Source organism: Lactuca virosa, chromosome 8 (assembly GCF_052849685.1).
Source record: "Lactuca virosa cultivar CGN04683 chromosome 8, Lactuca_virosa_CGN04683_v6, whole genome shotgun sequence".
In the NCBI taxonomy this organism is placed as follows: Eukaryota; Viridiplantae; Streptophyta; class Magnoliopsida; order Asterales; family Asteraceae; genus Lactuca; species Lactuca virosa.
Window position 1 is genome coordinate 78,923,352 of NC_136433.1, and position 27,076 is coordinate 78,950,427.

Below are 27,076 nucleotides of genomic sequence, written 5' to 3' on the forward strand. Positions count from 1 at the left end.
TTTATTTTAAAACTTTACGGAAAAACTTATCCTTACAATCCATATGAAAACTTGTTGTTATCTATTCCTAAGCAAAATATCATAACTCCTAAGAAGTAGCTCAAGAATCTGATCTTCAAACCATGCGATAGAAATCCATCTACGCGATCAGATTCAGCATATTCTTTCTTTAAGTTTCTTCACTTTTCTTTGATTCTTAAAATATCAACATGTGACCCAGTCACATCATGTATCAAGAATCTCAGAATAGAAACTTAGCAGAGTTAGATAGTGGACTTTACCTGAAGTAGAGTCAAACTTATTGACTTTAATATCCTTAGGTAAATTTGGCAGCTTCGCAACCAATGCCCCTTTCTTTGGCAATATAAACATATGGACCCTTTGGTAATGGGACTATCTCAGACTTAGCCATTCTCTTTACCATTTGGTCAACCGAGTTGACTATGGCCGATCCCTTTCCATTGGGAAGAGAGAGCTTTACTGGATATCCAATGTCATCATTGTCAATGTCCATAAAGTTTTAGGAAGTTGATCTTAGCAAATAGATAAGATCATTAAGGGTCTTTTCATAGTCTGTTTCATAGGAGTCCCAAAGGAACTCACTATGTGACTTAGAAAGTGATTGATCATCAGCTTCCTCTAGACTTTGACACCCAACTCTCCCGGCTTGTCAATATGTGACTACATCTCCAAGATGTGATCACACATAGACCTTTGCTTGCCAATAGGGCTTGAGTGACCTTAAACTTTTCAGGAACTTGTGGGTTAGGGAGAATAATTGGAGGAGGTGAAAGAAGTATGATTTCCATGGGACATCATCTTCATTTAGGAAAGCTTGTTTCAAGAGATTTGGGAAGATCATCTTTTGGGAGATATTCAAGATAGTTGATTTAAAGTCCTTAATATAACACCCAATATGAAATATTAAGGCTAGGACCCAACAACCTATTTATAACTGGAAGAGGGATGCCGTAATCCAAGTTATAAAATAGTTGAAGGTAGGTAAATGACGATTCACCAATTTCCACCATGAAAAACGAAATATAATTAAGTTTTAATTGGATTTGAAACTCCTAGATCTTTTGAGATACATTGAAATTTCAATGGCATGTTTGAATCTCGATTGTGCCCTCTCAAGTTTGTGACTGGGATGCCGAGGATCACAAACAAGATGTGAATAACCATACAAATTGACTTGGTACCCTCAACAATATTACCTAATCGATGTGCCGGTTAACCACACACGCTCCACCGATCTATAATAAAGTTAAGTTACCCTTTGCCACTCTTACTAGTCCATGTTAGTGTGCCGGTTAACCACACACGCTCCACTAACGACTTGGTAAGGTACAAAGTGTAATTTTATGGGCTAGCACCAAATTCACATTTTCCTAAGTAACTAAGATTGGGAATGTATAAGTGTTTAGTTACTTAGTATTTATCATTAATACTTTTAATGAAGGGAGAATTATAGTCCTTTCCTACCCGTTCGGCTAACGACCCTCCACCAGTCAAGGAAGCGGTGGGTGAGAGTGGACACCCATTAAACTGCCATTTTATAGGCAGTAACCTTATACCCCCCTTATAGACCGGCTTCGTGAATGAGGCCTACTAACGGTAAGATTGACTTTTCTTATACATATCTATATAATTAAAATTATAATAATAGTATAAGGGTTGAATTTTAACTTTTAAAATTCTAAGGGCTAACTTGGAATTAAAGTATTCATAAGTGAAACTTTTCAAATTCCAAAACTTGAGGGCAAGTTTTGAAACTATTCAAAACTAATTAATTCCATAACTTATGTGTTTAAATTAGTTTTAATTAAAAAACTCTTCAAGTTCCATAACTTGAGGACAAGTTATGGAAGACTTTAAACTAATAAAAGAATGTAACTTTTCTTTATTTTATAACTTATGAAATTAATTAAGGTTACACATTTTATCACTTAATGAAGTGACTCTTGAACCTCCATAACTTGAGGACAAGACTCTTCATTTTTGTAACCATTACCAACTTTTATGAAACTTAAATGTGACTTTTCATATAACTTGAGGACAAGTTACAAAAACACATTTTAGAATCAACTCTTAGATTAAAATGGATTGAAAACACATAATCAATTAACTTTTCTATTAATCTAAGCAACTCATAAGAACAAGATAATTCAAATCAAATTTTTTCATGTAATTAGCCTAATCACTAAACTAATACAAAACATGAATCTATTGACAATTATCTTTGAAATTGGATTAGTATGAACATTACCACATCAAAAACAAGTTTATAAGTTCAAAAACATCTTAGGGTAATGTTTCTAGTCCATTTCTAGCCAAAAAACTCGAAAATATGCTGTCTGGGGCTCCTACTCGTCGAGTGTATCAACCTACTCGCCGAGTAGGATGATTTTCTTCATGTACTCGGCGAGTTCATCAGTGGACTCGGCGAGTACAGTGCCCAGAATGCCCGAAATTCGACTTTTTCAGCATTTTTCAGCAATTTGCATCAAGTATAATTGAAAACAAGCCTAGGCTCTGATACCACTGTTGGGTTTTGAGCATTCTAACACTCCTAAGTGTACATGCAACCCTAAATACCTTGGATCTATGTTTTCTCTATTATACATGCAAATATGATTATCCAAGGTATTATCCTAACTAGCATACCAAAACATTGATACTAGGATAATAAAATAGATAGAATACATACCTTGTTGTTGTTGCTTGACTCCATGAAGCTTGAGAGCCTAGTGCCCCAAGTGTGACACCTCAAAATGGTTCACACAACATCATGAACTCTTGGAATAACCATGAGAAGAAGACATACATGTTCAAATCGGCTAGCCCTCAAAATATGTATCACTAGTGCCAATTTCTTGAACTAAAGGGGTTCTTATATAGTGTGGCTATTAGGGTTACACCATGTAACTCATGACTTTACCCATTCCTTATGCTCCATGGGTTTTAACCTCCATGGAGTATCCATGGATCACCACATTGGTTAAACCCAACATAAAGGAATCTTGGATCATAAGCCCACATATATAAGAATGAATGATTTACACAATCAATCCCCATATATTTAATTAGTCTCTTTTTGATCACTAATTAAGTCCAAATTAATTCTTGATCAATACTAATTAAATAACATGATTTCATATTAATATATTAGAACTTATAATATATTAATATGTCACAAAATGTCTTTTCCTCATAAACGGTCTATCCAAATGTTCTGATGCCATGCAACCCAAATGGACCATGCAGAGTCGGGTCAAGTACATACCAATTATAGTTATGGACTTAGACACTAATCCAACAAAAGGTTCATGAGAGAGAAGGAGCCAGTAGGATTTGAGCCAGTAGCAGCATTGTTGGAAGACATCTGAAAAGAAGAAAAGACAAGTTTAGTTTAGATATCAAGATTGTCCTTAATAAAACACCCAAATGTAATATTAAGGCTAGGATCCAATCACAATATATTATAACTTAGAAGAGGGATGCCGTAATCCAAGCTATAACATATTTGAAAGGTAGGTGAATGACGATTCACCAATTTCCACCATGAAAAACGAAATATATAAGTATTAGGTTTTTATTTGGTCTTAGAAACTCCTAGATTCTTTGAGATTCATTGAACTTTTCAATGACATGTTTCAATCTCGAGTGTGCCCTTCATGTTTTGTGACTGGGATACCGAGGATCACAAAACAAGGTGTGAAGTAACCATGCAAATTACTTGGTACCCTTAATGTTTTTCACTCAATCGATGTGCCGGTAAACCACACACGCTCCACCGACCTATGAAAAACCTTAAGTCACCCTTTGCCTACCTTGTTAAGTCCAAGTTAGTGTGCCGGTTAACCACACACGCTCCACCAACGACTTAATCAAAGTGCAAAGTGTAATTTCATGGGTTAGCACCTTATTCACATTTTCCTAAAGTAACTAAGATTGAGAATTTATAAAACATTTAGTTACTTTATAATAATCATTATACTTTTAATGAGAATTTTAAGTCATTGTCCTACCCGTTCGGCTAACGACCCTCCACCAGTCAAAGAAGCGATGGGTGAGAGTGGACACCCATTAAGCTGCCATTTTATAGGCAACAACCTTATACCCCCTTATAGACTGACTTCGTGAATGAGGCCTACTAATGGTAAAACGACTTGATCTTATACATATATATATATATATATATATATATATATATATATTATTAAACTTATAATATTATAAAGTATAAGGGTTGAATTTTAACTTTTTAAAATTCTAAGGGTTGGAACTAAAGTTTATTGAGATGACTTTACATGTTCCAAAACTTGAGGGCAAGTTTTATAACTTTACAAAACCTTTCAATTCATAACTTATGAGTTATTAAATGAAGACTCTTCATTTTTGTAACTTGTGTGTTCTTTTAATGATATTAAAACAAAGAGACTTTTGGTTATCCATAACTTGAGGACAAGTTATGGACTCCATTAAAACACATAAAGATCATGAATTCAACATTCAACAAATTTAACATGTAATTCCTATGATCTATCAAGAACTCATAAGAACATGAATTAATCATATCAAAATTTCAAGAAAATATGAACACATATAATCATGTAATTTTGATATTAGCCATTGTAAATGGATTAGAACAAACATTACACCATCTAAAACAAGTTTAATAACACCAAAACAGTTTAGGGTAATGTTTCTAGTCCATTTCCAGCAGCAAAAGTCGAAAATCTGCATTCTGAGGCTCCTACTCGTCGAGTGCACGAACCTACTCGTCGAGTAGGATGAGTTTAGTCATGGACTCGGCGAGTTCATCATGCAGACAACAAGAAAATCGACTTTTTTCACTATTTTGCATCAAGTATGAAACAAACAAGCCTAGTCTCTGATACCACTGATGGGTTATGAGCATTCTAACACTCCTAAGTGTATATGCAACCCTAGAAAAACCTTGGATCTATGTTTGTCTAAAATACGTGCAAAATACTTTTTCCAATGTTCATAAACCTATCTAGCATACATGGGGAACTTTATAATATAAAAGATAGCTAGAATTACATACCTTGTAGTTGTTATGATTCCTTGAAACCTTGAGAGCCTAGCACCCCAAGTGTGATGCCTCAAATGCTTCACACAACACCAAATGCTTTGGAATGACTTTGAGAGAATGCAAACACTTGTAAAAATCGGCCTAGCCCTCTTGTAACTATGTGTAGCCCATTTTGGTAGAGAACATGTTGCTTATATAGTGTGTCACATCTAGGGTTACACCATGTAAACCCTAATGTGACGTGACTCTTCATTTCCATGACCCATGGGTTTGTAACTCCCATGGAGCCTCCATGGAGCATCCAATGGGTTTAACCCAACTTGATAATCCATGGAGCCTTTTAGCCCACTATACAAGTTATGGATGATTTACATAATCAACCCATATATTTAATTAGTTACCTTTTGATCACTTAATTAATTCTAGATTCATTCTAAATCAATACTAATTAAATAATACTATTAATATATTAGAACTTATAATATATTAATAAACCACAAGTGTTATTTCTCTCATTTAGTCTATCCAAATGCATGATGCCATGCAACCCAAATGGACCATGCCGGGTCGGGTCAAGTACATACCAGAAATAGTTATGGACTTAGACACCTTATCCAACATATATATCATGTAATTATCTAGATACTTCATATCTATGTGTAAGATGAAAGTAACTATGCACTCACTTGTTAAAAGTGCATGACTCAAAATTTAAGCAAAGCTTCGCCCTTGCACTTAGCTTTTCGTTTGATGTTACATAAATACAATTATCACATTAGTCTAATATCACCCGTGACTAATGATAGTCTAGATTCCTCAACAATCCCAATGTCTACATTAAGGTCTATCAGGTAATGAGCAACCAGGTAAGATCATATCGGAGGTAGGGTCCGTTTGGTATACAAAGTATATACTGTTTGGAAATCCCACTTTAAACACCTCACTAAATCTAGCCTAGACATCACCCCCGTAAGTAGATCAATCAATATTTTGACTTGTAATCACTGATATATCTTATTTATAAATTCGTAACAGCGACTATGAATACAAATATAAGTTACACTAAAAACAATATGAGTGTAACTTAACTTATAGAGATTTTCTTGACAAAAGTCCAAAAATTATATTGGCAGAACTCCGACCTGATAGCTTCTATTTGTCGGATAGTCCGATCCTCAAGAGCCTAGCTAACTACCCTAAAACCTAAAAGATTTTCGGAGCTTTCAAAGAGATATAGCCAAAGAGAACCTGTAGTGGAGTGAAGAATGAATGAGGGGTGATGCTCTATTTATAGGGAAAAAAAATTGAGTTTGCGCGCCGCGAATTTAGATGTGCATGCCGCGTATTCCAACCACATCATTCGTCTCGCCTAGTGACACATGTCATCTTTCTGCCGATCCACGCCCACTTTCCTGTAACGTCCCAATTTCTTAAAAAAAATTCATTTTTTATAAAATAACATTTCGTTTATTTTTGTGACAAATACCAATGTTTTATATTCAAAAGTCATTTATCTTATTTCAGAGTATATGCGGAAACATGTTACCAATGCGTGTGTACAGTCGAGCTTCGCCCTTCTTATTAATTAATGGAGTACCTGAAAACATTTGATATCAACTCGGTAAGCGTTAGGCTTAGTGAGTTCCCCAAAATACCATATATCATAATACATATACATGCATACAAACAATGGCTCACGATCTGCTAATAAGATATGTATCTTGGAATAGGCGGGCATGTAGGCTGCCGACCTCTTTAACCATTCCACCATCACCCTCTAACTAAATCTACGTGGGACTATAGGTTCCTAGCCTCTTTAACTATTCCATGATGAACCCCTACCTAAGTCTAATATCACAACAATTACGCATATAGAGACTGCACTTTAGATTCTACTAATACATGCACATTTATACTTTCTACTCTACCAGTTCACACTTAATCACATAAAGATTAATGTACTAGATCTACTCTACTCATTCCATATCCTAACATGCTTGGATATATGTTGTAGTACATGGTATAATTGAGATAAATCACATGGGCAATTTCTCCGACAATTGAAAGCTATCTGGGTGATCCTACTGGCGATCCAACTGGTGGGTAATACGCTGAACAAGTATTAACCTATAATACTTTAACCTATTAATCTCTATAAAGATCTGGTAACGAAGGCTAGATCTTTCACTAATCCCAATAAATACCGATAGTTCTATCAAATAAGTATCAACCATACCAGACAGTTGGGATGTACAATCATTTCGGCGTATAGCCTTTCTAAAATCCAACAACCAAGCCAACATGACCATTCTAGACACATATCTCATAAGTTGATCAATGAGTAATATAACTGGAATTACTGATAAATCTTATTTATATATTCATAACAATGACTATGAATATAGATATAAGTTACACTAAACGTGTAGCTTAACTTACAAGGATCCTAGCGAAAATCGAAATTTGTGCGGGCAGAACTTCAACCCAAGTACTTCTTTCTGTCCACCTCTCTGATGCCGCAGAGCCCCACTAAATGTGACATCCCCATTTTCACGTCCAGAAAAGACCGATTTTGTTTATGCTTTATAAAATCAGAGTACTTCTTTTAATAAAAATGTTGCGGAATTTGTTCCCAGAAAAACATGATAAATACGTTATCAAAGCATTTCCGAAGAAATGTAATTTTTATTCATTTTAAAACATTTGGGATGTCATTGTCAATACAGAAACATAAGCATAAACAGAACTTACATTTATTATCACTAGTGATTTATATCTCCTTAATCTCTCTGTGCAATGTGACTTCATATCAACACCTGGGATATAAATAAACTGAGTGGGTCAGGTTGGGAAACCTGGTGAGTACATAGGGTTTTCAACCCACAATAATATAGTTAACTTGTTTCTTCACATAATACATGTCAAACAATTAACCCGATTACGCATCCCCATTATCTTCATTTGATATTCCCTAAAGTATTACCTTAAGGTTCATCTCCTATATCGTATTTACCTCTCATCTCTTTACATCGTATTTCTTTATATGTTCGTTCCTAAGGACTTTTCCTAAGGATCATCGCCTACATCACACAGGCAATAATGGTTCGGGGATTACTCCCTCAATATGCTCTTAGTAAGGATTGGAGTATCATCGCATGGATACGTTGTTACAACATCGCCTGAACTCGTAAATCATAGTAATGGTTAGAGTATCATCAAATGAATACGTAGTTACAACATCGCCTGAACTCGTAATTCATCACCTACAGGTTATGAGCCTGCTGGTGTTTCCACGGGGTTGTCTAGAATAGTCCGTGGTCGCCATCTATACTCTGGTAGATGACTACATCTCCACATTGCCAGACAAGGTTATGATATATTTCATCCTACATCACCAATTCATCATCACCTATCTATCCTCACCTAATTATCATCACCTTCCTATCATCACCTATCTCTCATCATTTTATTTCATTACACACCAACTATTTCATCTATCCATGTCATACCCAACACATTTTGTAGATATAAAATACATATACAGTTTAAATCATTTAAAACATGTATAAAAATCTTTCATCCAGCATAGACAACAAGTATTCAGATAGTATGCACACATAGCATGTAATTTATATAAAATACTTCATATCTATGTGTAAGATGAAAGTAACTATGCACTCACTTGATAAGGTGGTGACTCGGTACTCGGACAGCGCTTCGTTTACTTTAAAATAATTTCCTTCGACGAAACCTAGTATTATTACCACTAGATTTTAGTATAATATTTACCGTGACTAATTATTAGTCTTATTATTATTATTATTATATAAGCGTTTAAACAATACTTTCCAACCACTATGTACAGACAGGGGCCAGACATAAAACACCGGAGGGCAGGACCATTTTGGCATATAGCACTTCTGAAACCCAACAACCCAATGCGACCCTTTAAACCAGATTCCCCGTACCGCGAGTAGTTAAAAAGATATTATAACGACACTTATATAAGTCATAATAATAGCTCAAATATTTATTATAAGTTCATAATAACAATACTAATTTTAAATATAAGCTATATTAAAATAGGTAAGCATAACTTACTTACAAGGGGGTTTTAGCTAGGAGTCGGGCTCTGCAGGGGCAGAACTTCGTCGTTGAATCTTTCTAAGAAAGATTCGTGCAGCGCTTCAGCGCTCACCTTACTATACTAAAACTACAGAAAGAGAAGTCGAATCACGAGGGACCGAAATGCTCGGGGGATAAGAAGAGAAAGACTCTTGAATCAAGAGAATGGTGCAAGAAATATGAAAGCTAGAGGCTCTTATTTATAGTGATTGAATTTTCAAAAACTACCCTCCATAGTTACTTAATGACCTTATAGTTATATGAATAACTAAACACCCCTTTATAATACTATTTTAAATAGATTTAATGATATTTGTATTAAACTAATGTCGAAAGTACTCAACACTAGTCTTATAACAACCGCGTCGTCAATACCTTTCTAACGATATATACATATGTATATATATGTATACGTATATATGATTTACACTTTATTTTAATACGTAAATGTGCTATTAAAAATTAGAACTCGTTCATACGAACTCCGTTTTTGACGTTCTTTATATCCACACGTAGCTATCGACGAGATCTACAACTTTCGTTTAGACTCCGTCGGCTAATTTTGAATTTATATTTTTGTCCATTTTTTTTATAAAATTAAATGATTTTGCTAAAATCATAACTCTCTCGTACGGACTCCGTTTTTGGCATTCTTTTTCTCAAAATTCCTATTTTAAGGAGTACTACGATTTTCATTTTGGTCGCATTAGCTAAAAGTCTATCATTCTCTTCGTAGCTTTTTACGTCATACATTCGTTGTGCGCGGGTGACTTTTATATCTTATAAAAATCATATCTAATTCATACAGATTCAGATTTCGACGAAATTTATATTTTCGGGATCGGGACAACGTATACTTCCTAAATATATAATATATATATATATATATATATATATATATATATATATGTTTTGGCGCACTTATTTTTACGATTTACGGACGATTCGACTGATTTTTCTTATTTTATTATATTATAATAATCATGAAACATATAATATTCAAATAATTTTTCTTTATTACGTCAAATAGGTTACAATTGTTAACCCTAACTATTACTTTGATTACGATTATTTATCCTAGATAATATTCTATATAAAAATCATTTTTGTAACGATTATTATATCTTAATTGACTTGCCCGAATCTGCGGGCGTTACACTAAAGTACTCCAAAAACCCAAAAAGATCAGACTCGAGGGGTGAGGTTTTTTAGAGAAGGTTGGAATGAAGAGAGGAGTGAGAAACAAATGAAGTCGGAGCACTTTGTTTATAGTAAGGATGTGCGTCGTGCACTATAGGTGCACGTCATGCACTAGGGTAACGTTAATCCATTCGCCGCCTGCCACGTGTGAAAACCCGTGTGATCCACAGTGTACCTTCTAGAATCTGCGCGTCGCGCACTTTGTGCATGCCGTACAAAACGTGGATTTTGTAAATTCCATATCTTCTACATACGACCTTCGTTTTTGACGTTCTTTATATCCACACATAACTATCAACGAGATCTATAACTTTCATTTAGACTCTGTCGGCTAATTCTCATTTTATTTTTAAAGCTATATTTTTAGCAGACTTAGATTGTTAAAACCCATATAAAAATCATAACTCTCTCATATGAATTCTGTTCTAGATTGTCTTTATATCCACAGAATCATATGGACGAGATCTTCAACTCTTGTTTAGATTGTTTTTCCTAACAATCGACTGATTCCTATTTCGGTTTCTGTGTCGTACACTGTTGTGCTTAAACTTCTAAAAATTATAACTTCCACTTATGAAGTCAGATTTGGACGTTCTCTATATGCACACTCTCGGTTTTGCGATTACTACGACTTTTGTCAAGACTATTTATCCAAAATAGTCATCTATAAAAATGTCTATTTACGTAACTGGTCTTTTATATTATAAGGCGAAAATGGGTTGTTACAACTCTCCCCCAATTATAGAGATTTTGTCCCCGAAATGCTACTCCTAACGTACTTTAAGATAATGCCTAGACACTATTCTTCTGGGGTTTCATGAGATCAACCTAATATCTAGCCAACGTTGTTGCATCGAATTCGTCCCTCCGTACTTAATCGGCCGTAGAACTTCGTTTTCTACCTTAGACGTACTCCCGAAATCCTCGCGAAATCTTCCAAAATTGGGAATTCGTCGGTTTGCACTTCCAGAAATTACACGCTATAATTGACGATCGCCTTTAGACGTAAAATGTCGACATAGTCGACTTGATATAAAGTGCTTAACTACAGAAATTTCTTTATGATATCCTAACGAGATCCACTTTTTATAACATGCATGCCTCTAAAAGGGCCCATGGAATGTCCACAGTCTAGATTGCAAGTGGTTTCTCTACCTAGTTCAGGTATTCCAACATCCTAAATTTTAACCACAATTACCATAATGTGTTTATTGGCTTGAAAAACACTGAAAGCAATACTCTAATATTGGTGTCAGACTTATAATAAGGCCTACTTATCTTCCAACCTACTTGATTATAATGAACACTAGGTCTCCTAATAGTCTTCTTGCAGGTCTCTAACTACTTTTCCTACATTAAGGTATGACTATTGTTCGCGTAATTTGTCCTTATACCCGCTGATGATACGTCGTGACATTATCCAACTATTGGGATTTTGATGTTGGATCGCACTTGTCATCATATCCTCTCGGTCCTAAAGACTCACGATCGACTCTTTGGTCGTCTTGAAGACTCACAACCATTATCTGACTGTCCTTAAAGGAACTCAATCTTTATCCTTCCTCGATATCTACTTATCACAACAGATCCTTGCTTTTTAAACGTTTGAGGCTATAACTAATTAGAGGTCCTTAATCTACACTGTACGGGTGCTAAAGTCTAACTTTTGCCATATGTCAACCTATGAATGTTGAAATTCGATCCTAGTTTTCAATTAATTCTTTCGCTTATCGACTAAAGGAATAATTAAAATAAACACGTAGTCTACCCAGAAACCTAAAATAACACCGAAGTACTAATGGGTATAGTCCTTTTCGAGTGGTTTCCTCCTATGGGTTTCTAATCGTACTTTCGAAAATACACTTTTCTTGACGTTGTTCCTACTATTAAAAATCCTTTGGCAAGGGTTAACTAAATCTTTTACTATGGTTGAAATCGAATGCTTAAGTCTGTATATCTTGAGTACTTGACGCTCTCTATGGAAAACTATATTACCTATTGAATTCTTGATCCTCTGCTGCGAGGATGAATTCCCTATTTGCGAAGGAGCGAACCTAAATGGTTCTCTTGGCTTTCTGGGTCGCACCTGGAAATTCGGCTACTTCCTAAATTCTATTAGTCGCTTAGGAGGAAAGGCCAACCTTTCCTTGAGGAGCAAGAAAGTCATAGCCTATGGGTAATTTAATAGAAGACTCCCTTCTTCTATTACCCGCTCAACGAAAACAAAACTAACTATCTCCGTCTACTCGTGGTGTGACTCTTCCTGATTCAAGTGTGAGTCCTATGCTTCGGGTAGTATAGGTCTCTACTACCTTTGACACATACTCATACTTGTCCCAAAAATTGTCTTGCAGTTTCTAAGTCACTTGCAATACTACACACGATGACCGATAAACATATGTATGTATGCGTCCCATGAGTACATACAACAAGTTTTTCCTAGACTCCACTAGGAATTTGCATCTTTACTGATGCTCTACCTTATGAATATATGCCCTATCAAGCATATATTAAACTTCCCATATTTTGTTACTAAGATTTCTTTCCACTTCACCATACTATTGGCTGAGGAAGAACTTATACTAATATTAACTAATTATTGGATGAATACAATTGCATGTCGCTAAAATCAAACAGTCTGTCGACTGAAAGATCCCACACTACAACGGTTAGACTCATACGAGAGTTGCGAAATAACGCCAAATCAAGCAATCTAAAACTATCTAATTTTAGGAGCATGCAACCTAACATATTTTTCAAATAACTAATTAATATTAATATAGGTTCTAAGCAACAAATAACAAAAAAATCTCTAAGTTCCACTACTACAAAAATACCCTTTAATGACACGCATTGCGTGTCATAAAAGCCACAGATGACACATAAATGCATGCCAAGGAAGACCCTGTCATAAAGGAAGACGACACGCATTTGCGTGTCGTTACCTTACGACGCGCATTTACGAAACCCTCTTACGACAACCAATGCGTGTCAAGGAAGGCCCTGTCATAAAGAATACGATACGCATCTGCGTGTCACAACCTTACGACGCGCATTTACGACTCGCATTGGATATCGTTAAAGCCCATGTCATAAAGAAAGAAGACACACATTTTTGTGTGTCATAATTTTAAATGTTTTAAAAATTATATATTTTGATAGATTTAGTAATTTTCAAATTAAATAACACAATGAAAGTCTCATAATACAAAATAAAATATAATAAATAAGAAAGATAATTCATTGCACTAATATGTCAAATACAAATAATTATTCCAATAATAAGTAAATTTAATACATTGTTAATATTGCATAATATTTATTATAGAAAAACAAAACATGTACAACATTAAAAGGAACCCGTGAGTAATTTCTCCTTGGACAATCTCCATGGCAGCTTTAAGCCTTGCAACCTCACCACTTGAAGATGCATCAACCAATGTCGACTCTTTTTTCTACATGTTTCCTGCACTTGGGGACATAAAATGAGTTATATAGTTAAAAAAAGTAAATTATGTTGTAAATGAAATGAACAAATTCTTCAACTAAACAATAATACACATGACCAAAACCATGTCTTCAATATTCAAAAAGTTGATTAGAATGTTAAAGCGTTTCTCAAATGTTCAAAACAAGTCAGGTACCAAATCCATTTCAATTGTTAGAGTTCTAAAACACAAGGACCACACCCAAAAATATTATGATTCATTTATTGATGAATAGGTATATTTCAGGTACTAATTATAGTTCATGTTTATATGCTCTAATTTTTTTTTTATAATAAAGAAATACAAAATACAAAATTAATTACCATGATGATGAAAGATTTCCATTGTGTGTGTCTTTTGGTTGGAGTAAGAGACTTGCAACAGCGTAACCAGCACCACTGATGATGAAATTATGTCGGGCAGCTTCAAAACTTGGAGAACCCACTGCCCCAAAATCTTGTTGAAATATTTTATATAAATCACCATCTGTCGTTTCACCCATTTGGCTTCTACTCCATGTCTTTTGAACAACCTGCACAAAAATAAACATATATATATATATATATATATATATATATATATATATATATATATATATATATATATATATATATATATAAAATTAAATTTCAATTCAACACCATTTATGTTTTTATTTTTTTGCTTAAAAATTAGAAGAAAAAGTATGGAAGTTGAAGTAGATATGTAATAATGTAAGAGATGAGTGACCTCAATTATTCTTCTTTCAGGGTCAGTTGGAAGTACTCCATAAGGAAACAGATAAAGATCAAGTCCAACTGCTTCAAATATGTCTTTCAGAAGCGAAATCACTCGTAAAGCAAGTACATCTTGTCTGCAGTCATCTCCAACCTGCATAATAAATATGTATGTGTTTATTTTCATTTCTTCCTATTACAACATTCTACTTATCATTCATATACCTTTAAAATACAAGCTTGCGGTTTTAGATCATTAGGGACGCCATTTCGATCAGCCACATCAAACGTGATCATAATTGGGACCTTTGCAGCCGACTGTAATGGTATTCCACTATTCACCTTAATACCCTTCACAATCTTACAAGGAGCTGTAGGTAGATAAAGATCATCCCCATCCAATTGAATCTTTTCCAACTCTTTGCACCCAAAACCATTTTTTTTAAATTAATAAAAATACCAAAACAGATGAACAAACGGATATACCTACCTCTTTATGCCCACTCTTCTTTCTTCTTTTGGAAGAGGATAAAGTACACCTGATATAGACGTCACTCTCTTTGATATATGTCACAAGCTTTTGGACTGAAACCATCGATGATGTGTTGTCTAACAAGAGGCAGTAGACCCAAAAAGGTTGTATTCTGAATCAATCAATCAATACACATAATTTAACAATGACTAATAAAAAAAAGATATGTTGATTGGTTTCTCTTAATCACATAGAAATGGATAAAATTCAGTCAGTACCTTCGCTGACACACCTTCTTTCCCCACTTGATCTGGTGTACATGTCTCACCCATATCATCAATATATACTTCACTTCAGTTACTACAAACTCACACATTTTCTTATAAAATGTTCACTAATATACATTTTTTGGTGTCTGGGTATATACTTGATTTTTGCAATCTTTGTTCCAAAAACTTATTTTGAAGTTTCCTTATGATTTTGGTCCACATGTCATCTAAGTTAACAGCCTGGCTGTTGAAATTTTCATTATGACCAAAGTTATATATATATATATATATATATATATATATATATATATATATATATATATATACACCGTAGGGACCAAATAAGAGAAATTTACAAATTTGGACCCTATGAAATACTGTTTTTTTAGTTTTGGTCCAAGGGTAAAACGACCATTTTAAAAAATCTAACAGCTAGGCTGTTTACTTACAGGTCACATGGACCAAAATCTTTATGAAGCTTCAACTACACTCACTACTCAAGGACCAAAGTTGTAATTTATTTAAAACCAAAGACAAAATGTGCCAACCTGTAAATGCCAAATGAGAATATGAGAGAACACATCACTTCTTTGAGCAACTCTAATCAGGTATCCCTCAACCAATTTCTGTAGATTAAGCGAATGTTATTATTATTATTATTATTATTATTATTATTATTATTATTATTTAAATCAGACAATTGAAGTAAATGTAGTTATATAAAATACAGCACCTCATCGTCATATCTTAGAGCTTGAATAAGATGTAGCATGAAAAAGGTTACACGGGAAGGAGGATATGCCTTTAATACCCTCATAATATAAGCCATCACACGTGGGTGGCCTTTGTATGTTGGTGTGAAATACTCTAAAGCTTGTGTGATTAAACAAGCAGCCCAATGTGTTAACTGTTGCAAAAGTGGTGAATCTTCATCCACAACTTTTGGGGTCACAAAGTAAGGTAAAGCTTCGGGTATGGTACGAATCTCTAATATATGTGTCTGTAACATTTAAAAAAAAAGATGTCACAATATAAATTATAGAACAAAATTTTATTTATGTAAAATATAAAAAATGGAGATAGTTACCTGAACCAAGTGAGTTAGTTCCATTTTTAGAGGAGAATTTGTAGGAAATCTAGCACCTAAAGACAAGTGCCCTCTGCGTTTTTTTTTGTTGGACACTAATTTTAGGGCACGCATAAATGCGTGTCTTCTATCCTTTGAATTTTGGAAAACTGACATTATTTTTAGGACATACAAAAAAATGTGTATAGTAAATAAGTGCGTGTCATTGCTTGCGTTTCATTAAAGGGCTGTTTTCTTGTAGTGTTCTGAGGCATCTTAATTATTAGGCAATCCTAACCAGCAATTTCCGAAAAGATCCTTAGCCTACTTACTAGTATGCATTTCTAGCATTTCACACATATCAGTAATCATAACAAATATGGATATTTTGGGAATCACTTTCCTTTCCGAGCTTTAGCTGATGGTATACATCACATTCTTTTTATTTTGAATAAAGTTCTTTTGATTAAAAAGATTTATTAAGATATTTAGATCCTCGGTTTGAGTATGGAATTACATGAGTGTCCATCTAGTTCGCTCACACTAGGGATTTGATAGCAACTTGTAACGTCCCGATTTTCACAACAAATTATTTCATTTTTTTTATAAAACAACATTTCGTTTATTTGTGACAAATACCAATGTTTTATATTCAAAACTCATTTATCTTACTTCAGAATATACGCAGAAACATGTTGCCAATGTGTGCGTACAGTCGAGCTTCGCCCTTCTTATTACATGATGGATTACCTGAAAACATTTAACATCAACTGGGTAAGCACTAAGCTTAGTATCTTGAAATGGCTCACGATATGCTAATAAGATATGTATCTTGGAATAGGCGGGCATGTAGGCTCCCGACCTCTTTAACCGTTCCACCATCATCCCATAATTAAATCTACGTGGTTCTATAGGTTCCTGGTCACTTTAACCATTCCACCATCAACCCTTACCTAGTTCTAATATCACAATAATTATGCATATAGAGACTTTACTTTAGATTCTACTATTACTAGCACATTTATACTTTCTACTCTACCAGTTCACACTTAAGCACATAGAGATTATGCTACTAGCTCTAATCTAATCGTTCCCTAGTCTAATATATATGGATACATATTTTAGTACATTGTATAATGAGATAACTCACATGGTCAATTTCTTCGATGATTGACAGCTATCTGGGTAATCCTATTGGTGATCTAATTGGTGGGTAATACGCCGAACAAGTATTAACCTATAAATCTTAACCTATAAATCTCGATGATGATCTGGTAATGAAAGTTAGATCTTTCACTAATCCCAATGAATACTGAGAGTTCTATCAAATAAGGATTAACCAGGCCAGACAGTTGAGAGGCAAGATCATTTCGGCATATAGCATTTACGACATCCAACAACCAAGCCAACATGACCATTCTAGAGACCTCTCCCGTAAGTAGATCAATCAGTAATATAACTAGAATTACTGATAAATCTCATTTATATATGTTGGATTAGGTGTCTAAGCCCATAACTATAATTGGTATGTACTTGACCCGATAGTAGCATGGTCCGTTTCGGGTTGCCTTCACCAGAACAATTTGATAAATGAATATTTGAGAAAGAGGTTATTTGTGATTTATTGATATATTATAAGTATAATATATTAATTGAGAAATCATATTATTTAATTAGTATTGATCAAAAATTAATTTTGAATTAATTTAGTGATCAAAAGAGACTAATTAAATTGGTACATATGGATTGGGCTAATGATCCATGATTGATTTGTGATGGGCTAAGCTTATGGGTTAGTCCAAATCAATTGTTGGATCATAAGCTTAAGTGTAAGAATTAGGGTTACACATGACTCTTGGAATTCTACACTATATATATGTAACTCTAAGCCTAAAATTGGTTACCACTTGCATTCCAAGAAGAAGAAACCGATTTTGAGTCTCCATAACCTCTCTCATATTCATCTAGTTGTTTATTGGTGTTTGTGACTTGTTTGAGGCACAACACTTGGGGTGCTAAGCTCTATTAAGGCCAAAGTTCTACTAGCTACACCAAAAGGTAATCTTCTAACTAGTTTTATGACTCATATATGAAATTTTGTATGCTAGTTTAGGCTTCATGCTTTGGAAACCAATATTGAATGTATAATTAGAGAAAACTTATATCCAAAGCATTAGGGTTGTATGTGCACCATAGGAATGTTTGAGTACATAAAACCCAACAATATATTCATAACAATGATTATGAATATAGATATAAGTTACACCAAAAGGTAATCTTCTAACTAGTTTTATGACTCATATATGAAATTTTGTATGCTAGTTTAGGCTTCATGCTTTGGAAACTAATATTGCATGTATAATTAAAGAAAACTTAGATCCAAAGCATTAGGGTTGTATGTGCACCATAGGAATGTTTGAGTACATAAAACCCAACAGTGGTATCAGAGCCATGGGTGTTTTTTGTTATATTGATGCAATTGTGTAATTTTCAAAGCTGAAAAAACTGAATTTATGGATTCTGACAGGACCAACTCGACGAGTCCATCATGGAAGTCGACGAGTTGGATCATATGATGATGAACTCGACGAGTTGGATTAGCAGATGGCAGAATTTTCGAGTTTTTAGCCTGTTTTGGATTAGGATCATTACCACAAACTGTTTTGGTTCATAAAATTCAATTTTACTGATATGGTAATGTTTATCCCCATCCAATAACATAATCATTGTCAAATTTTAAGATAATTACTTGATTTTGTGAAAAACTAATTATTTGTAAAAATTTGAAATTATATGAATAATATTAGGTCAATTGGTAAATGATAAATTATATGATAATGTTATTATTAGTTAAATTAATCTAAATGTTTATTGAAGAGTTTCATAACCTGTCCTCAAGTTATGAAATATGAAAAGTCATCATTCATGAAACATTAATTTTAAGTTATAGAATTCCAAAGGTCCTGAAGAGTTACATAACTTGTGCTCAAGTTATGGAACTTGGAAAGTCTCTTTTTCGTGACATAAATTCTAACACTAAAGAGTTTTTGAAGAGTTTCAAAACTTGCCCTCAAGTTTTGGAATTTGAAAAGTCTCATTTATGAAACTTTAATTCCAAACCCTAGAATTTTAAAAGTTTAAAATTCAACCCTATACTATTATAATATTAAAGTTTAATACCTATATATGTATAAGACAAGCCAGTCTTAACGTTAGTAGGCCTCATTCTCGAAGCCGGTCTATAAGGGGGGTATAAGTTCACTTCTTATAAAATGGTGGTTTAATGGGTGTCCACTCTCACCCACCGCTTCCTTGATTGGTGGAGGGTCGTTAGCCAAACGGGTAGGATAGGACATTAATCCTCATTAATAAGTATAGTGATATTATAAAGTAACTAAACTTTTATAAATTCCCAATCTTAGTTACTTTAGGAAAAATGTGAAAATGGTGCTATCCCATGGAAATTGCACTTTGCACCTTGCAAATTCGTTAGTGGAGCGTGTGTGGTTAACCGACACACTAATTTGGGACTAACAAGGGTGGCAAAGGGTAGCTTGATGTTAAACATGGATCAATGAAGCGTGTGTGGTTAACCAACACATTGATCAAGTGAAATGTAACATCAAGAGTACCAAGCACATTTGCATGGTTATTCACACCTTGTTTGTGATCCTCGGTATCCCAGTCACAAACTTGAAGGGCATAATCAAGATTTAAGCATGCCATTGATAAGATTCAATGAATCTCAAAGAATCTAGGAATTTTAATTCATTTAAAACATAATCTATATTTTCGTTTTTCATGGTGGAAATTAGTAAATCGTCATTTACCTACCTTCAAATATTTTACAATTGGATTACGACATCCCTCTTCCGAATTGTAGAGTATTGTGTTGGGTCCTAGCCTTAATATTTCATTTGGGTGTTATATTAAGGATCCTTATCTAATCTAAACTTTGTCTTTCTTTTCAGATGTCTACTTCAAACAATGCTTCAAACCCAATCCCTTCCGGCTCTTTCTCTCTTATGAACCTATGTGGGAGAGTCATCTTTGATGGATTGAACTTCAATGATTGGATTCGAAACATCCGCATGGCTATTCGCTATGAGGACAAAGAATATGTCCTCGATAAAGAGTTAAATGAGATTGATGAAAACACTGCTACTCCCGAACAGATTGCTGAGTATAAGACTCATGAGAGGGACGCGACAAAGGTGTCGTGTATTATGATTGCTACCATGACTGCTAAGCTTCAGAAGTCCTATGAGGACTTTTGGCCTTATGAAATGCACCAAGATTTTATGGAAAGGTACCATCAAAGTGCTCGGCAGGAAATGTATGAAATCATTGCTTCCATGATTACTACCAAAATGAAGGATGGAGAGTCTATCACGGCCCACTTGCAAAAGATGCAAAGGTTTGTGGACCACTTACTGAAGCTGAATGTCAACTTCGATGAAGAGTTGGCCATTGACATTATCCTACACTCTCTGCCTTCTTGTTATGATCAGTTTCATATGACTTATCATATGAACAAGGAGGAGGTCACTCTTAGCAAGCTTCAAGGTCTTTTAAGAACTGCTGAAAGTAGTTTGAAAGGAAAATATGTTGTACCTACTCCTACTGCTGCTGCCCCTGTCTTGGCAATTTGACATGGGAAGGGAAAGAATAGGAAGACTCCTTCTAAGAGCCATAAGGGAAAGTCCCATTTTGGATCGTCTTTTAGAGGGTCCAAAGGTGGTTCTGCTACCCCCTCCTCAAATCCAAAGGAAACAGAGTGCTTCCATTGTCATGAAAAAGGGCAATGGAAACGAAGCTACCCCAAATACTTGCAGGACATAAAGGACAAGAGGATCAAGCCCTCCTTTGCAGGTATTTACACTATTCTGTCTAATAACTCATCACATGCTTATTATAATTGAATTTTTTATTTTGAAGCATTGCCTTGTAATGGTATATATGAAACTGTGATGTTTGTAGATAATTTAGGAAATAATATGTTGCATATCGATTCGTCTAATGGTTTGGATAAAGCATCCTTATGGCATTGTCGTCTTGGACATGTCAACAAGAAGCGCATAGCCCAACTCCAAAAGGATGGAGTTTTGGAGTCATTTGACTTAAAGTCAGATGACACATGTGAATGTTGTTTGCTTGGAAAGATGACCAAGTCAACCTTCACCGGTGCTTGTGAAAGGGGTGAGGGTTTGTTGGATCTCATACACACCGATGTGTGTGGACCCTTCAGATCCGCCACAAGGGATGCTAACCGCTTCTATGTGACTTTTACTGATGATTATAGTAGATATGGGTATATTTACTTAATCAAGCATAAGTCAGAAACCTTTGAAAAGTTCAAAGAGTTTAAACAAGAAGTGGAGAATCAGTTGGGCAGGAAGATAAAGATGCTCTGATCCGATCGAGGAGGAGAGTATCTTAGTATCCTGTTCCACGACTATCTTAAGGAATGTGGAATTGTTTCACAATTGACGTCACCTAGGACACCACAACTTAATGGTATGCCTGAGAGGCGCAATTGAACCTTGTTGGACATGGTTCGTTCCATGATGAGTCGAGCTTCATTACCTATCTCATTCTGGGGGTATGCCTTAGAGACTGCCGCCCATATCCTTAATCTACTCCCAACTAAAAAGGTTGCCAAAACACCTCACAAAATGTGGACAGGGAAGGTTCCCTCGTTAGCACATATCAAGGTTTGGGGTTGCGAGGCTTTCGTAAGACGAGAGACTCACGACAAGCTCGAACCTCGTAGTGAGCGATGTATTTTCATCGGCTACCTACATAAATCCTTTGGATATCTCTTCTATAGACCGAGTGACAATGTTGTCTTCGTTGAGAGGAGAGGGGTTTTCCACGAGAGAGAACTCATATGCCAAGAGAATAGTGGGATGAAAATTGACCTTGAAGAGCTTCAAGAGTTAAGTGATGAAGGAACCTCAAACACTAGCGCTCAACCCGAGGAGGAAACTCCAGTTGAACCAGTTGACGAGTCCTTACCTCTGAGGTGTTCCGGTAGAGTTAGAATGACGCCTGAGTTTTATGGTTTCCATATTACTACAGAAGGTGATACATTTATCAGTGATAGTACAGTGGTAAATTTGGATGAACCTAACAACTACAAGGAAGCCATGGCAGGCCCCGAGTCTGCAAAATGGAAAGAGGCAATGTACAGCGAGATTCAGTCCATGTATGACAATCAAGTTTGGAACTTGGTTGACAATGTACCAGGTCGTAAGACGGTCGGGTGCAAATGGATCTTCAAGAAGAAGACCGACATGGATGGGAAAGTACACACTTATAGGGCACGATTGGTTGCGAAGGGCTTTACTCAAACTCTTGGAGTCGACTATGATGATACCTTCTCACCAGTAGCAAAGATTAAATCAGTAAGGGTTATGCTAGTCATAGCTGCATTTCATGATTATGAAATATGGCAAATGGATGTAAAAACCACTTTCCTTAATGGGAAGTTGGCTGAAGATGTTTACATGAATCAACTAGAGGGTTTTGTCAATGCAAAGTATCCTAATAGAGTGTGTAAGCTTGAGAAATCCATTTATGGATTAAAGCAAGCATCTCGCAGATGGAATCTTTGTTTCGATGAGAAAGTCAAAGAGTTTGGTTTTTCGAGAAGCGAGGATGAGTCTTGTGTGTATGTCAAAGCTAGTGGGAGTATAGTTAGCTTTCTGGTATTGTATGCGGATGACATACTGCTAATAGGAAACGACATCCCAACTTTGCAGGAGGTTAAGTCCTGGCTTGGGAAGTGTTTTGCTATGAAGGACCTTAGGGAAGCTGCTTACATTCTAGGGATATGGATATTGAGAAACAGGAGTAAAAGACTAATAGTACTTAGTCAAAGTACCTACTTGGACAAGGTGTTGAAGCGTTTCAGCATGGAGGAATCCAAGAAAGGAGAATTACCTATCCAGAGTAATACCAAACTGAGTAAGACTCAGAGTCCGCGTACAGATGTTGAGATAACAGAAATGAGTCGAATACCATATGCTTCTGCAGTTGGCTCGATCATGTATGCTATGACTTGTACTCGCCCTGATGTAGCCTTTGCTTTGAGCATGGTTAGTAGATATCAAGGGAATCCTGGTAAAGCTCACTGGACTGCGGTAAAGAACATTCTTAAGTACCTGCGGAGGACTAAGGACTGAGTCCTTACCCTTGGTGGGAGTGATGACTTGAGAGTGACAGGGTACAGTGACGCCAACTTTCAGGCCGACAGAGATAATTTCCACTCACAGTCGGGCTGGATATTTACCTTAAATGGAGGAGCAGTAACTTGGAAAAGTTCCAAACAGGAAACTATAGCTGATTCTACGTGCGAATCAGAGTACATAGCAGCAAGTGAAGCGTCGAAGGAGGCGATATGGCTAAAGAACTTCATCAGATACCTTGGAGTTGTACCAGTTGTAAAGGAGCCTATGGAGATTTTCTGTGACAACGAAGGTGCGTTATCCTTAGCTAAGGAACCAAGGGATCATGGTAGATCCAGACACATCGACAGAAAATATCACTTCATAAGACATCGAGTAGAAGAAGGACTCCTTGTAATGAAGGGGGTATCGTCAGAGGAGAACCTAGCAGATCCCTTTACGAAGGGACTGAGTAGGGTTAAGAACTTGCGGCACGCTAGAAGTATCAAGTTGAAGGACGATATTAGTTTTTAGTGATTAGATAGACATTTAGAAACTTGTAATAGCTAAAGTGTAATTGACATTTGATGATTGAATAAAAATGAGTTTTATTTATAAGTAAAGTTACTATCTTGTGTCAATTGTTTACTATTGTTTCAATTTTTGCATGTTCTGACTTCCAGAATAATAAGATTATTCAAACCATCCACAGTCGATCATACTTTGGAAGTAGGTTATGAAAGTAGACTTTCATGAATGGGTTTTTGTAAGATTGTCTAAGGTGTTAGACATAGCATGGTTTGCTACAAACATTCATGAGTGCTCTTGAAATAAGAATTGAGTATTTGATTGTTAGGTGCATAAATTGCACCTTTTCATAAGCTAATTTCATGTTTATTTATACCATTGCATTACATTTTTAGTGTAATATTCATTCATTTTGCATTAAAGGACATTATCGAGGATCTATCGATATTTCACCATTTTTTGTGGATGTTTCAGGGTGCTTTGAAGATTGGAGCATGCTTAGGATGGTCAAGGGAAGCTCTCGGTGAAATTTCGGAACTTTCGGAGCTAAATTGAAGAAATGAAGAAAATCAGGAATTGACTTTTATGAACTGCATTACACGGCCCGCGCTTTGGCAAGGCATACGTTACGCGGCCGCGCTTTGGAAGTATTTCAGCATATCAGAGTCATTACACGGCCGTGTAATGGCAAGGCATACGTTACACGGGCCGTGTAACGTGATCTGATCAAAATTTGAATTCTTAACTTCCGATTTATCATGTTCTTCTGGCATGTTAAAACAGAACTTCGACTTGGAGCTGTAGGGGGGCGATTTTGGTGTATCATATCATCATCTAGCATCTTGGAAACACATTATTTTACATTTTGTAAGTTAATTTGAAGATCAAACTAGTTGAATTTGTAGTTTCACTTAGACATGTGTGGCTGATTTCTTTATCATTTCTGATTCTGGATTCCTAAGTGTTTGTTGTTAAGTTGTAATTTGCATTTGATTTTATGTTTATCATCTAGTAATCTTTGATTTGATCTTAATTATATGTTTGATTGGTTCTCTTTTCACTTGATCAATGAATTAGGGTTCTTATCAATCTAGTTAATCAAATTATGAAATTCGTATATGTTTTATGATTTGATGTTAGTAACATGCACTTAATTGGTTGTAATTAGATCAAAAATTAGTGTAATCAAAGATTAGATGTTCATATTCCCGAACTTATGAGGAATGTTGGATATTGTTGGTAATTGTTGCAAGATCTTAATGTCATTTAATGATTTGATGCAAGAGCTTGTTTGAATTGAATCAATTAAATGAAGTTTTATTTAAAGAACATGTTTTGAATAAAACATTTTTGTCAACTTGGGTATTAGAGCTTGTTAATATCTAAATTACCAACCTAGATTGAACATGAATCACCGTCATATTACATCCTACAACATAATGCATGTATAGGAATCCGAATCGGAAATGTATTTCTTTTATTGATTTTTAGTATTAATCTTGTTTACTTATGACGTTTAATTCTAGTTCAAACATAACCCCACCCCCACTTTAATATTATTTGTATGATGTGTGAGAATATGGCTAAATAAGAAGTCCCGTAATCCTGTGGATCGACCCTGCTTATTCTATACTATCTTTAGTGTAAGAAGTAGCAGTGATTTGAGTTTTATTGTTATTATTTTATCCCATTATTTGTTGGTTTGACAGCCAAACAAATTGGCGCCGTTGCCGGGGATACGGTAGTACTAATTGTTTATGCCAAGATCTTTTCGCACAGGTACACCTTTACCACTTGATTTGGAGATAGAGAAATCTGCAAAACAAAGAAGGAGGCAAGCCAGACTTTTAAAGAAACAACAACAATCCGGAGCTTCTTCATCAAATCCATCAAACACATCTTCACCAACACCTAAAAGTACCACCCCACCATCTTCACCTTTAACCGAATCTGAAACCTTTATCCTTACTCCTACCATGGGGGACAACCATGGCCAAAATCCTCCAAATCCACCACCTGAACAAACCTTTAGACAGTGGGCCACTCAAGATGTCACCCAACAACATTTGTGCATAAATTACCCTGCAGCAATCAACTTTGAACTCAAGTCTGGACTTATCCATTTGTTACCCTCATTCCGTGGTCTTGAGAATGAAGACCCACATAAATTCCTTAAGGAATTTCATGTTGTCTGTGTGGGTATGAAGCCACATGAAGTCACAGAAGATCAAATCAAATTAAGGGCATTCCCCTTTGCTTTACAAGATTCAGCCAAGGAGTGGTTATATGACTTACCACCGGGGTCAGTCACAACATGGAATGAACTTGCAAGGATGTTTTTGGACAAATATTTTCCAGAGATGAGAGCTTCGGCCTTACGCAGGGAAATCATTGGTATCAAGCAACAAAAGAGAGAAGCTTTGCATTCTTATTGGGAACGGTTCAAGAAATTGTGTTCAAGATGTCAAAACATGGGATTTCATTGTATCAGTTATTACAATATTTTTATGAAGGAATGTCATCTTGGGATAGAAGATTGCTCAATGCATCAAGTGGTGGATCCATAGCTGATAAAACTCCAACAGAAATTAGAGCTCTTATCAAAAACATGGCAGAAGAGTCCAAGCATACAACACAAGAAGAAGAATGGTACAGTGATGCACCAAGAGGAGTGAAAGAAATTTCTACCCCAAAAATTAAGAGTCAACTTTCTGAGTTGACTAAAGTAGTGATGATGCTTGCTAAGGATAAGGGTGTGCAACCACCAGTAGTTAGACCTTGTGGTATTTGTACCCAAGTTGGACACCCTATTGATATGTGCCCAATGTTACAAGAAGATGTAGAGCCGGTTCAAGCTATGGGATTCTCAAGCCAACAGCAAGGGAACTTTCAGCCAAGAAGCAATCCAAATTGGCACCAACCCAATGCCAATTTTCAGCCAAAGCCACCTTATCCACCAAGACCTCCATTTCAAAATCAAA

At 35.5% G+C, this 27,076-nt stretch overlaps 1 protein-coding gene and 1 long non-coding RNA gene across 3 annotated transcripts; one reads left to right on the plus strand and one right to left on the minus strand.

Annotated features, from left to right (window-relative positions):
* Positions 1-13,639: 13,639 nt before the first annotated feature.
* On the minus strand, positions 13,640-15,494 carry LOC145133970 (phosphatidylinositol 4-kinase alpha 2-like). Of its 2 annotated transcripts, none has more exons than XM_079068911.1 (6): positions 15,342-15,494; positions 15,082-15,235; positions 14,817-14,962; positions 14,605-14,745; positions 14,199-14,407; positions 13,640-13,853 (listed from the first exon to the last, which is right to left on the minus strand). In XM_079068911.1, exons 3-6 carry the CDS (start codon positions 14,886-14,888, stop codon positions 13,820-13,822), a joined length of 456 nt encoding a protein of 151 aa, XP_078925037.1. In that variant the 5' UTR covers positions 14,889-14,962; positions 15,082-15,235; positions 15,342-15,494; the 3' UTR covers positions 13,640-13,819. The 2 variants fall into 2 exon arrangements, with proteins under 2 accessions (XP_078925037.1, XP_078925036.1); XM_079068910.1 differs by having other exon boundaries at positions 14,817-15,010.
* LOC145133971 (uncharacterized) lies at positions 14,706-25,017 on the plus strand. The gene is made up of 3 exons (XR_013718850.1): positions 14,706-14,760; positions 15,784-15,940; positions 24,570-25,017. It is a non-coding gene; the product is annotated as an uncharacterized LOC145133971 (long non-coding RNA).
* The last annotated feature ends 2,059 nt before the right edge of the window (positions 25,018-27,076 follow it).

Excerpts from the sequence above, each read along its gene's own strand:
- LOC145133970 (XM_079068911.1), bottom strand. The coding sequence starts at position 14,888 with ATGATCACGTTTGATGTGGCTGATCGAAATGGCGTCCCTAATGATCTA. Across the intron at positions 14,746-14,816 it reads CGCAAGCTTGTATTTTAAAG|GTTGGAGATGACTGCAGACA; the intron begins GTATATGAATGA and ends TTTATTATGCAG. Across the intron at positions 14,408-14,604 it reads CTGAAAGAAGAATAATTGAG|GTTGTTCAAAAGACATGGAG; the intron begins GTCACTCATCTC and ends ATTTTTGTGCAG.